This window comes from Mastigoproctus giganteus, chromosome 8 (genome assembly GCF_048544385.1).
Source record: "Mastigoproctus giganteus isolate SK-2022 chromosome 8, ASM4854438v1, whole genome shotgun sequence".
NCBI lineage: Eukaryota > Metazoa > Arthropoda > Arachnida > Uropygi > Thelyphonidae > Mastigoproctus > Mastigoproctus giganteus.
Genome location: NC_143582.1, coordinates 141,084,915 through 141,098,289, shown reverse-complemented (window position 1 = coordinate 141,098,289; position 13,375 = coordinate 141,084,915). Strand labels below are relative to the sequence as shown.

The following is a 13,375-nucleotide window of genomic DNA, read 5'->3' as shown; positions in this document are numbered from 1 at the left end:
ACGTAGCTGAGTCAGTCAGTTTCATGTGAGGAAAGCATAGTTTTCTCCCGAAACTCGGGTTTTGTTTTTCGTCCAGCAAACAGCAAATCGACCACAGAACAAACGCAATTTACAGACTTTATATACGGTGAAATATGGGCTAAGTTGCTGATGCTCCAGTCTTCGACGGGATCGAACCTAGACCACTCCGAGTGGCAGAAAGCAATATATCATGCCAACTTTGACCATGGAGGACCCTTAAACAAGTTAACTGAAACTAATTTCATAAACAATCAACACTTTCAAATGGACTAACCTTTACACTGCGGCGATCCTCCTGCGTTAAATCCTGACCGCCATCGTCGTCTAGCTAATACTGCTCTCCATGGTCGCTTGCTATGTAACGCTGTTTCTAGCATCCAGTCATCAGGCCCGATGTGCAAAACATCCAGGTTCGTGAAGTGCCGAAAAAAATCCTCAAAACACATCCTATGAAAAAAAAAGGTGAAGTAGTTTTTCACAGATATTCTTTTTCAGAAGGATTCTTTGAAATACTGTCAAACTACTTATGTTTATAATTCAGTTACCTTATCCTAAAACAAAATAAAGCAAAATGTATGGAAGGTATGTAAGTATGAGAGGATAGTATATATAGAAATATAAGTCAGATAGGAAATAGCGGTATCTTTTCAACTACTGTGCATTGCGTGCGTAAAATAAAGTGATTTCACTTCCAACGGTTATATGCCTTTAATCATTTATGCTTATTTCTTATTTCATATTACAGCTCATATTTTTGAATATCAGCGATTTTCAAAAATAGTAGTCCTTTGCATTTTCCTAATTACTTTTGCAGCTAAATTATTTTCATGAAATAATTAACGTTTCGTTCGAGATTTACGTAATTTACGTTTTAAAGATGGACAGTTAAACTTTATTTTTATTTCCTGACGACAAAAACGATCTTACCATACCGAATGCATATTAAGTACACGAATTTCACACCTCATCTGAGCGTCATGGAGAAAGACATTCTAGACGAACACTTTCGAGATTTTTATAATAAGAAGAGGTTGAATCAATTAATATACATAAAACGCACATTTGAAAAATTACGCATTTTAAATTCGTTACATCATAACATAATTTAAAGATCTTAATAAGAGTAATTAGATTCTTGTTTCTTCTACATTGCATTCGAAGAACACGTTGCAAACAGGATATCATCGCCACTGTGAAGTTTGAGGGAGGTAAAAAAGAATCACTTATTTCCAGTGCAGCTGAATTTGAGCACAAGACACGACCGAATGATAAATGTAATTGTTCACCGTTAAGTAGGATATTTTAATTTTCCTCTTTTTCATTACAGGGCAATACATTTAAATTTAATATTTCTAATAAATTCATTTTGAACGTAAGTACCGTAGTTCTTACATTTCCTTAAATGATGATTATGAGGCATTCAATTTTATGGTTCACCAAATTTTTGCTGAAGTTATTACAATAAAAGGTTTAAAACATTAAGTTCCCAATTTCCAAACTGATCTATCTGGCCGCAAAAATCTAAAAAATTAATAAAATAAAAAAGCGACCTTCTTTAATCAACAGATGGCGTCACATCATTGTCACAGTGTTGTACGTACACTCTGCATGTTGTTGTTGTTTTATTTATTTATTCACCTTTAAGATGTCTAATACTGTTATTTTTTTTTATTTTTTTTTAAGTATATTATACTGGGACTCCCAAAAAGTAACTGTGCTACGAATGTCTGAGATGTTACACATGGGTGTCCGTTTGATAGCCCTGCTGTTTTCTAATGGCGATTCCATCATTGAACCTTTGCAGTGTTCGAATGTTCGTTCTTCAGCACCTGATATTTTGCAGCATTATTAAAATTAAATACTTTTTTAATTTCGAAATTTTTTTGCATGATCAGTTATTCCCCAAGATATCGCAAGAATGATATCCTGCGGAATAACTGATCGTATCCAGGGTTCTCAGTAGGTTACGAAACATAGCGAGTGTTTTACACGGTTGAAAAGCCGGAGAATTTGGGAGGATTTGCTTACTTCCGCTTCACATGTGCAGTGTTTAAACGTATTAACAAGCTGATAAAAATATTTAAACAATAACATGTTTTTTTATATTTTTTAACGCAAATTTTTCCGAAAAAATTTGTGTTCTCCAACCTGGCCGCATCACAATAAATAAATAAACAATGAGTAAACCACAAACCAATAACGTGATTTCGTGGCTAAGAAAGAAGTGTAATGAAAAATTAAAGAAGCCGAAAAGTTTCTATGTGAAAAGTGAGTTTGCAACATTTTACTACCCTCACGGTTGAAGTTAATAATAACATTGATAATAATAAAAAAACATTGTAGATGCAGTTACCCCTTTGTGCACTCAATGTTAACTCCTGCCTCATGTCACCTTCATACGGCAGCTTCTTGCGACTGTTAAGTATTACGAATTGGTAACATCATTATAAGTTGATACCACTGAATAGAATTTAGAAACTATCTGAGGGTTCTGCCGTCTCCCTTATGAAAGAAAATTCCTTTACCTTTGTTCTTGACAGTAGTTACACCAGTACACCATGATCACTTCCACCTAGTGGTCCTTTAATCTGCAGATTCTTAATGTGTGAAGAGTCGTGATGACAGTCAGATCAACAGTAAACGGGTATTATTGCTTTTTCTCGTTGCCTCTCTAACATGCTTTAGTAAACACTTATCCAATAAATCCACAAATATCCTCTTACTGTGTGAGTAGCCAACCCACAAGTTCAATCAATATCCGAAAAGTTAAGTTCCCCTTTTATAAGACATTCTAATTGCTGGCGCACTCAATTTGTCTATATAATCACTCATAATACACCTTTCACTCATTAGGCCTATAACACCCCCCCCCCTCATTTCTTTTTTCCCAGTGCTTATATCACATCAAACAAATTGGCCACCCGTTGCGCACCGTCGACTAAATGTACTGCCTTAGTTTCTACTTGCTTCTTAACTAAAAGCATAATCCTGCCTTCCCCGTACTCTCTCTCTCTCTCTCTCTCTCTCTCTCTCTCTCTGTCCTTTCTGCATATAGTCCTTGCGGACAGCATAGTTATTATAATCACCACACTGGGTGTAATAGGCCCCAGGTTCGAATCTATATTTAAATATTATTATATTATATAATTTGCACGCCATGGCTGAGTTAATCGATCTCATACGAGGAAAACAACGGAAACTCGGGATTTTTTTTCCAGTAAAACAGACACGACGACCATTGAATACGCGCAGTTTATGGACATAATACACATGGGTGGATTAGTTTGTTCTCGAATAATCTACGAGATTACATTTTTTTTGTCCTTTCTGTATATATTGTACACATTGTGCTCCCTGTATTCGAATTCTGCATCCCAGATGGTTGTCAATGCCTTTGTGACAATTTACAGACAATATACACAGTTGATAGGATCGCCGTCCTCCCCACACCAGGTGGAAAAGACCTGAGTTCGAGTCCTTTCAATGACGGGAGGAAATTTTATGGGCCTTTTTCACGACGTGGCTGAGTTATTCGGTCTCAAGCGATGGTAACATGGTTTTTTCTCCCGAAAAGTCGGATTTTTCGTCCAGCAAACAGAAAATGGACCTCAGAACACACGCAATTTACAGACAATATACACGGAACAATAGCCTTAGTTGCAGATGCTCCTAAAACACTACTACAACAACAGCACTGATGACAATTGTACGGATATTGGAGATGTGGTTTATATTGATCTATTAAGTCTGCGCATCCTTCCTCCAAGGTAGCAGTTTTCTAACTCCCTATGGCACCAGAAAATATTCTTGCGCCCTCTTCTGTTCAAGTTTATCCTATTCCAGTAAAAACTCTCTCTCGTTCACAAGCAAAGACCATGCTGTGAAAAATTCTGCTGCATGAGCCGTGCGAAGTGTCTCCAGGGCGAAACTTGATTAACATGGCTCTTATCATGTACTCCCTCCTATCGTGTCTGGGGAGTTGCAAAATCTTTCAAATCCTAACTCGCAACTTTTTCTCAACATTGAATAAGTAAATCGCTTCTCGGCCTTCTGGCTTAGATCGTATTATATATCGTAGTATAATTTTATGTAAATACTCTGATCTCGTACTCTTAATATCTTTAGTACTAAGGTGTACAACAATATCATCTTTTTGCCTCTTAAAATATGATAGCTGTTCTACAGAATCATCAACTTTAAGTGTTGCCTTGCAAAGTTGAAGCAAACATACCGTAGTCCTATTCCACCTGAATATATTTCCTATTTCCCTGACAATAAAATCACCAACAACAACTCCTGTAAGACCAGTGCCTTCTGCCGTTTGTGAACATGTTGTGCTTTGTGTTGCATGAGTGTAGTCTCCAGCGTTGTGCGGGGCGGCTGAGTGCTTGAAGGGCTCCTCCTTTCAACCCTGTTTCACAAACTTTCATATTAAGCCCATCAGAGCGCTGGCTTGGTGTTTAAGCTCTTCACACTCTCCTCAACGAAGGTACACAAAGGCATCCCTTTTCTCCATATCATGTCCCACTATAGATAACCCAGCATAAATGCTGGGATTCGCAAGAGAACCGCCATCAGTGGTTCTGTCCCGAACAAAAGCATTTCCACCGCTTTGAGCTGAGCTTTTTGCTTTGCTTCTCTTGTTTGAAGCATGATTTTAAATTTAATTTAAAATTGCTACAAATTGAGAAATAAGGGTATAACAACCCAATACCATTACGTTTCTGAATAACACTACTTACTTTGTAATTTCTTAGCTTAAAGCCAAAAGGATACCAGCCTTTTGGCTTTATACGTAATAAATACATTTTAAAACAATGCAATTACTATTACGATGTACTACACCGTATCACGTAATTAGCATCACATCGTGAGTATCCTTATTCAACCTGCACGATAAGAAAATTGAATCGTGGCATGTTTCTAGGGTCATAAGACACATATGGTTATGAGAGCACACTTGTTGGGTCGTTAATACTAATATAAATAATATTATTCACTGAACAGTATCAAAATATTATGACCATCCGCTTGTTTTATGTCGGATGTTCCTCCCCTCCTGGTGGTACACATTGCTGTGAGAGCGGGTAAATGTGATACTGTTTGAAGCATGCGGTCCATATGAAATACACGATTGGCATGAACAAGGGACGTGATCAAACGAACTTCGAGAAAGGAATAATCATTCTTATAATTGATATCGAAGCAGAGACCCAACAGAATCCTGTAGAGAGTCACAGACCACCTCAATTGGCAAATAACACCACATTACCTCGACAACAATGGTGTAACGCTGGAAACCATTCACACAGCCGTATACTGTGCTGCCATAGCAACCACTAGGATTAATGAAAGAGAAACGAGAGATCAGCAGCAGAAGAACCGAAAAAAGTAGGATCCGCCAGCATGGGAAAGAAGACTAGACGTATTGAGAGTCAAGATAGGCCAATTGGCCCAGTACCAACGGGATAATAGGTGTAAGAAATTGATTGGAAAAGTGAAGAGCATCCTCAAGAGAGACAGCGTCCACAGCCAACAAGAGACCAAAAATTAGAAAATAGGAGAATACTGGGACACGCTAAAGCAGAACCTCCTCGCAATCAGCAAGAGACTACGCCAATACAAAGAGTCCCAGAGGAAAATAAACAACCGAATCTTCGACGAGGGCCAAAGAGCCTTCTACGGGAGTCTCGGAGAAGACGGGAAAGGCGGAAACGGACCTCCCGAGCAGAAGACGATCGAGGAATTTTGGGGCAACATTTGGAGCAGTGAAGTCAGAAATAACAGCCGAGCACCCTGAATAGACTAGAACGGAAGAAAACCAAGGAAGTACAAGAGATGAGTGTGAGATTCGGGAGGAAGAAGCAAAACAGTCGATCAGCAACTCCCACAACTGGCAAACTCCAGGGAATAGATAACTCCCACAACTACTGGTACAAGAAGCTTACTTGCATACACAGCAGTTCGCCCGAATTATAAGGCATCTAGAGACAATTCCGAAGTTTCAAATTCAAGGAATCACATATCTGAAGATCAAGATAAAAGAAACCCGGTGAAATTAGGCCAATCACCTATCTCCCAACAATGTACAAGATCCTGACCAGCTGCATAACCAAGAAGATATCAGACCACTTGGAGAGCCAGAACATAATAGCCGAACAGCAGAAAGATTGCAAGCAGATGAGCAAAGGATGTAAAGAGAAATTAACCATAGATGCCACAGTTTAAGAGCAAGCCTACAAGAAGCACCACAACCTGTAGATGGCCTTTGTCGATTACGCAACGGCTTCGACTGCGTGCCTCATAGCTGGTTAATAAAAGGTCTACATAGTCAATCCGACAGTGACAATCCTACAAGCAACGATGGCGATTACCATTAAGGTCGATAACATCACAACCAGACCGATCCGCATCAGGAGAGGAATCTTTTAGGGAGATGCCCTAAGCCCACTGTGGTTCTGTCTGGCACTCAACCCGCTATCCACCAGGCTCAACAGCAGCAAGTATGGATATAACCTCAAAGAGAATGTACAGGGAAACCTGTACATTCTCACCCACCTGATGTATGTGAATACATAAAGCTCTACGCGGTAACCAAGCAGCAACTCCAGCAACTACTCCGGATGACCGAAGAATTAAGCAATGATATCAAGATGGAATTTGGTGTAAACAAATGCAAGACCGACGGATTGCATCAGGGGAAATTAGTCTGCGGAAACTACCAGCTGCAGACTAGTAAAGAGATCGAAGCCATGATAGAGGGGAAAGACTTACAAATACCTGGGGATGATGCAGCTTCAGCAGTTAGAGCACAGGGAAATCAAGGCCTGCCTGACCGAAAAATACCACCAGGTCTCAGAAGCCTGCTGAAAGCAAAGCTGAACGGAGGGAACATAGATAAAGCCATAAACACCTATGCAGTCCCAGTGTTAGCATGCTCCTTCGGGATCATAGATTGGATTAACACCGAGCTGGAAAATATGATGAGAAAGACAAGGACAGTGATGACTTAGAGCCGCCAACACCACCCGAAGTCAGCCGGGGAAAGACTGACAATAGCAAAAAATGAGGAAGTTTCCTGATAGACCTCATCTATCAACAGAAACAGCGATAGCTAATCTGAAGGATTACTTCCAGAGAAAGGCAGTAACAGCTTTTCAATCTTCCTTATGGCACTCTGCGAGGCCATAAGGAAGATAGAAAAGCGGCATATCCCACTCAACATAAGCTAGGAGTCTCCTCCCACCCACACGCCACAAAGACAGAAAGTTCGGCGAAGAAGACACTCCATGGTAGACTCTATAATGACCTCCATCAAGACTACATAGATAAGATGGCCTCCAACGCTTGGCTCACGAACAGAAGGCTTCCCAAAGACGAACGGAAGGCTCAGAAACGATCCAACACATCACAGCGGGATGTAAGGTGATCACACAGACTCCCAGACTGAGTACACTAATAGACACGACCAGGTAGCCAGGATAATATATCAGAAGCTAGCAGAGAAGCACCAGTTGATGAAAGAAAGCATACTATTATAAGTACGAACCTCAGGCAGTACTAGAGACCCCAATCCACAAGCTGTAATGGGACCACGCCATAATAACGGACAAGACAATCCCGCACAACAGACCTGACATAACCCCTGTCGATAAGAAGGAAAAGACTACCTGTCTGTGTGACCTAGCGGTGCCAAACATTCACCTGAGTCATTGCACATACCGAGCTGAATGAGATTATGAGATAGACCAGAATAATGATGACCAGGAGGCGCCAACACCACCGGAAGTCGGCCATCGAGAGACTAGCCCTAAGGGATGGATGGGAATTTGTCCTGTAGCAATGTATTACTATATTTATATTTGGTAGGACAAATAAGGATGTATAGATTTATGACCTCATTGAACAAGAGAAGGAGGCGTTTAAAAACCTGCGGTATTACTTCCAGGAAAACACAGTACCAACTTACCAAGCTATAAGAAAGACAGACACACGGCACTCAACCTGAACAATGGGACTACACTCACAGAGACAGAAGAAACAAAGACAAAAAGATGGGCGAAGAAGACACTGCAATGACCGCCATCAAGACTACATAGTTAAGATGGCTTCCAACGCTTGGCTCACGTACGGAAGGCTTTTCCCCGAGACCGAAGGATTCATTCATGGTAATCAACACCAGGAACTACATCGCTAAGGACCTCGGAGTAACAAATGATACATGTCGACGATGCCACCTAGCTCTAGAAACAATCCAGCACATCACCCCGGGATGCAATGTGATCACCGAGACGAAGTAATAATAATAGTAACCGGACACAACCAACCATCCCATGCACTTGGTACCAGTACCTGTCACGGGACAGAAAAATCCCATGACAGAAAAAGGGGTTTTATAATAATAATAATGCCCTAAGGAGAAAAAATAATAATTATAAAATAATGAAGTATTCCATCATTTACCGATGAGTCGTCTCTTTCTAAAGTGATTGATATTGGGCCTTTATGTCATTTGAAAATAAACTTGTTACTAGAAAACGTATACGACTTATAAGAAATAGATTGAATTTATCAAATTATTGATCTTTCAAATGGGAAGGTTGAAGTTAAGCTTATGTAATAATTATTAGATAAATATCCTTTACCAGTTACAATTTGTGTTTTATTTCCATCTGTTAAGCATCTCTTAATGAAGCTTTGAACAACGGGCGATTCTATGTAGAAGTTTTATTTTTTCGAATTTAATCCAAACTCTTTAAAAAAAACTTCATTGAATAATAAAAAGTCACAAGAGTTGCGTATTTGTGTTTATGTGTGAGTTTGAGGGAGGTGTGGGATACGAAAAAATAACATAACTGTACTTCTCAGTTAAAAGAAACGATTATCTTTCCTCAAATGGAAATATGGATAACAGATGGCGCCACAATATATTTCTGTAATTGGTATAAATACTTTTATTGCGTTTCATTTTAATTGAAATGGCAAAAATAGAGCAAAAATAAAAGTTCAAAATATCGAAACAAAATTATATTTGAACTAACCCAGATTCGTTATAAGCTTGTTTACTTATGTGAGGGCTACAGCTTCAAGAATGTTTATTTTTATGACGAAGAATAAGACCAAGATGAGATTCTTCTTTCCCAGAGTCATTCCTTTTTATAACGAACAGCAAAGTTGTTTTTTATTGGAGGGAATAAAATCGCTTAGTCCCTTGATGTTCAGATTTCGTACTAACATTTTATTAATTAAAAAATACTGTTTTTTTTTCTATTCCACCAATAATTTTCGAGTTATTAAATTTTAAAATAGGAAAGGACTTTATAACTGCATTATAGATAAACTATTGAAGATAGGACAAAATTGAAATAAATAGTGGAGAGGAAAGATAATTTATCAATAAATAATTGATATTATCGCTTACACAGACCTATAAGTGTGATCATTTTAAAAGTGGTTTAGTTTTAATAAGTGATTTTTATATATATAATTCTGCTATGGCTATTTTGTAAAAGTGGTCTTCAATCTTTTAACGCATAAGGTATTTTTATAAATTTATGAATTTTCCGGAAACCTCCTCTGCATTTCTTTGATATTATGATGAAACCATTCCATCTTGTTAGTTGCTAACAACTCCAAAATCATCAGAAAAATAGACCAAATGTGGTTGTCAGAAATGCAGTTTCACGTCATTGCTACAACCTTACCCTTTAAATTTATTGAGCATGCTGTTGCAATTTATAAAATTTGGGTAATTGTCACTTGGAATTTCTTACACGTTTCTTAATAATATCTTTAAAATAAATCCACGCTCCTTTTTAAATAGCATTAATTGCTTTTAAACTGTTATTTCGAACTATTTTTTCTAGGTCAAGTTTTTATCTGACCCCACTAAAATCCATGACTTTTAGTTTTGATTTTGAAAGAGCAGGCAATTTAAAACATACATTGCTCATCATTGAGACTGCGCCACTAGAAGCTATGAGTTCAAAATGAGTGGGGTAAAAAACATTAATGTAGACAAGAAACAACTAAGTTTAGTGTAGAACCACTCGTCTTAAAATTATTTCAACATAACATCTTGTCGTCAAAAATAAATTTTCTGTTTATACTCCGGCACGAAAACCAAGCCAGTAGAGTTTACAATAAATCGTCAATACAAATATTTATCGTATTTAGTAGTCACGGGCTTAAACCCCGGTACACTCAAGGAACGCGTGCTATGCACTCGCGCTCCTGACCACTCGGCTACGTCAGGTCAACTTACCACGAACACAGACCAGATAGGAACGGCTATTCTTACTGGCTATTGTATTGCTACCCATACCGTGATTCTGGATGTTGGCACGGTATGCCAACACCGGGAAAGAAAAGATATTCCTTACCATAATTCTTGGTAGGATTAGCAGTTAATTGTAATAAGCAATGGTTATGTGGCTGTAAGTCTTGCGTTACATAGAGATTGTTTACAAAGAATACTGAATTTATTCGTTTAAAATTTACCTGATTATTTGTTAATATATCTATGATCAAATTTACCTAGATCCAAGTATCCTGAACTTGGTCACATGCGATCTTCACGGGTCATAAAAGTAAGATAACACCAGTTTGTCAAAAAAACATAGAACTCACTGTGAGTGATTCGAATCATAGATCCTTAAAAAAAAGGGGGGGGGGGAAATGTCATATATATATTAGGCCACCTGAGAAGGATCTCATCTACCCATGTGTATTATGTCTGTAAATTGCGTGGTCTCCGTTCGATTTGCCTGTTTTGCTGGACGAAAAACTCGGGTGGGGAGCAAACCTTGTTATCCACCCCTTACACAGACTGACTTAGCCACTGAGTGAAAATAGCCCATAAAAGTTTCTCGCGCTGTTGACTGGATTCGAACCGGTCACCTTTTCTAACCGGTGTAGAAAGGATTGTGATTATAACTACTGTACTAGCGCTGGTTGGTTGATTGGTTGTTATAGAGTTTTATGCTCTTCAGCAACTTTGGTCATATTGCGCGTATGTATAATATGTCTGTAAATTTCGTGTGTTCTGTGGTCGATTTTCTGTTTGCTTGACGAAAAACCTGAGTTTCCGGAATAAAAAAATAGCTACCTCGTCTGAGACCGACTAACTTGGCCATGTCGTGAAAAAGACCCATAAAGATTCCTCGCGTCATTCATTAGATTCGAACCCAGGTCTATTCCACCAGGTGTAGGGAGAACGGTGATTATATTAACTGTGCTACTGACGAGGGCGGTACTGCTGAGCGACGGTCATTGATCCTTGTGACGTGTTGTCTTATGTAAGGCAGCCCCTAAACGTTAGCTCCACCATGGTTCTCTGTAATGATATACAAAACTATGTACAATGGCCAGAAATGAGGTACTGCAATGTTTGTGCAGCTCTGTGTTGTTGATGTGTTGTTTAGTTGTCATAGATCTTTAAGTGTATTAGAATGTTTTACTGTTTAAGACAGTCGTTGAAAGCTTATTTCATCAATTTTATCAATGATATTGATGAAAGCTTATTTTATCAATGATATTGATGAAGGTATATCAGGCTTAATGTCGAAGTTTGCAGATGATACAAAGGTTGGTAGGGTTGTTAATGACAGTAATGGCAGTGTGCTACTGCAACAGGATCTAGATAATTTGGGCAGATGGGCTAAGAAGTGGCAACTGAAGTTTAACCTTGATAAATGCAAAGCACTACATATGGGTAGAAGTAACCCCAGAGAAACGTACCAACTGTGTGGTACTACACTTAAGGTGGTAGAAAATGAAAAATACCTGGGAGTAATTGTGCAGGCAGATATGAAGTTTTCTGAGCAATGCAGACAGGCTGCCAGGGCAGGTCATGGGGTTTTGTCAATGTATATAGGAATTTTGCTAGCAGGGAAAAGGAGGTGATTATCCCTCTGTATAAGGCAATGGTCAGGCCACGCCTTGAGTACTGCGTACAGGTCTGTAGGCCTCATTTTAGGAAGGATGTAGATTTACTTGAGCGTGTACAGAGAAGGGCAACAAGATTGGTGAGGGGAATGAAGGGATCCTCTTACCAAGAGAGGCTTAAGTTCTGCAAATTGCAGTGGATGGAGACTAGGCACCTGTGCGGTGATCTGATTGAGGTATATAAGGCCTTGAATGGGTTGAGCACGCTGAATTCTGATGGAATCCTTCCACTTGTTCAGATTACGAATCTAAGGGGGCATAAATTCAAATTAAGAAAAGACAGATGTAGAATAGATGTGCGGAAATTTTCCTTTAGCCAGCGGGTGGTTAATTGCTGGAACAAACTTCCATCTGTCGTTGTGGAAGTTGATAGGTTGAATAAATTTAAGGAGGAACTGGACAGGCATTTGGAGGGAATGGTGTGATTTTTTTTTTTTTTTTTTTTTTTTGGCTGATGCTGCATAAGCTCATACATTTGCTTTCTTGCATCACATGCCACTACTACTACTAGAAAATCATTAGACCAAAAGTTCTTAACCAGTGCGGCTCGCCTCTCTAGGGAAGTGAGGTGCGAAGGCCTCCCAAAATGCATTTTTTTTTTTGTTTTACCTGTTTCTTTAAGTGCTTTTCCGATGCGCAGACTCTGACTTTATACAGCAAGATATTTTCAAAAATTGAAGTTTACGATCATCTATATTTCATTTATAACTTTTGCAACTAGGATAAAGGAGGTGAGGTGGCAAGGCAAAGTTAGAAGTAGTAGTAATGGAAAATGATGCAAGAAAGCAAGCTCATATAGCATCAGCCAAAATAAATAAATAAATACAAGTTAACACACCCGTACCCTCCAAAAATTTGTCTAGACCTTCATTTAATTTATTCAACCCATCCACTTCCACAACAACAGATGGAAGTCTTCCAACAATCAGCCATCCGCTGGCTGAAGGCAAACTTCCGCACATCTTTCCTGAAAACAGCCTCCTTAACCTGAATTTTTGCCCTCTCATGTGTGTAGCTCAGCAAGTGGAAGATTGCCATTCTAGGTAAGAGCATCCTTTTGTTCCCTTCACCAATCTGGTTGCCTTTCCTGCACTCGTTCCAGCAGATATACATCCTTCTTAAAGTGAGATTTCCAGACCTGTATACGTACTCAAGATGCAGCCTAACCATGGTCTTATACAAAAGGATAATCACTTCTTTATCCCTGCTAGCAAAGTTTCTGTATATCATTGACAAAACCTTATGAGCTGCCCTGGCAGCATGTCTGCCCTCTCAGAGAATTTCATATCTTACTCCAAAATTATCCCCAGGACTTTTTGATTCTCCACTACCCTGAGTGTAGTACCACGCAGTTACTAAGTTACTCTGGGGTTAATGCTACCTATATGCAATAGTACCTTGCATTTGT

At 39.0% G+C, this 13,375-nt stretch overlaps 1 protein-coding gene across 3 annotated transcripts in view; it reads right to left on the bottom strand.

Moving 5' to 3' along the window:
* LOC150081860 (calpain-9-like) overlaps positions 1 to 13,375 on the bottom strand; it is a 152,380-nt gene that overhangs the window by 41,336 nt on the left and 97,669 nt on the right. For all 3 annotated transcript variants that reach the window (XM_090379769.1, XM_090379770.1, XM_090379768.1), the window contains exon 8: positions 296 to 468. In XM_090379769.1, coding sequence (XP_090235895.1) covers positions 296 to 468 — 173 coding nt within the window. The remainder of the gene's footprint in view (positions 1 to 295; positions 469 to 13,375) is intronic.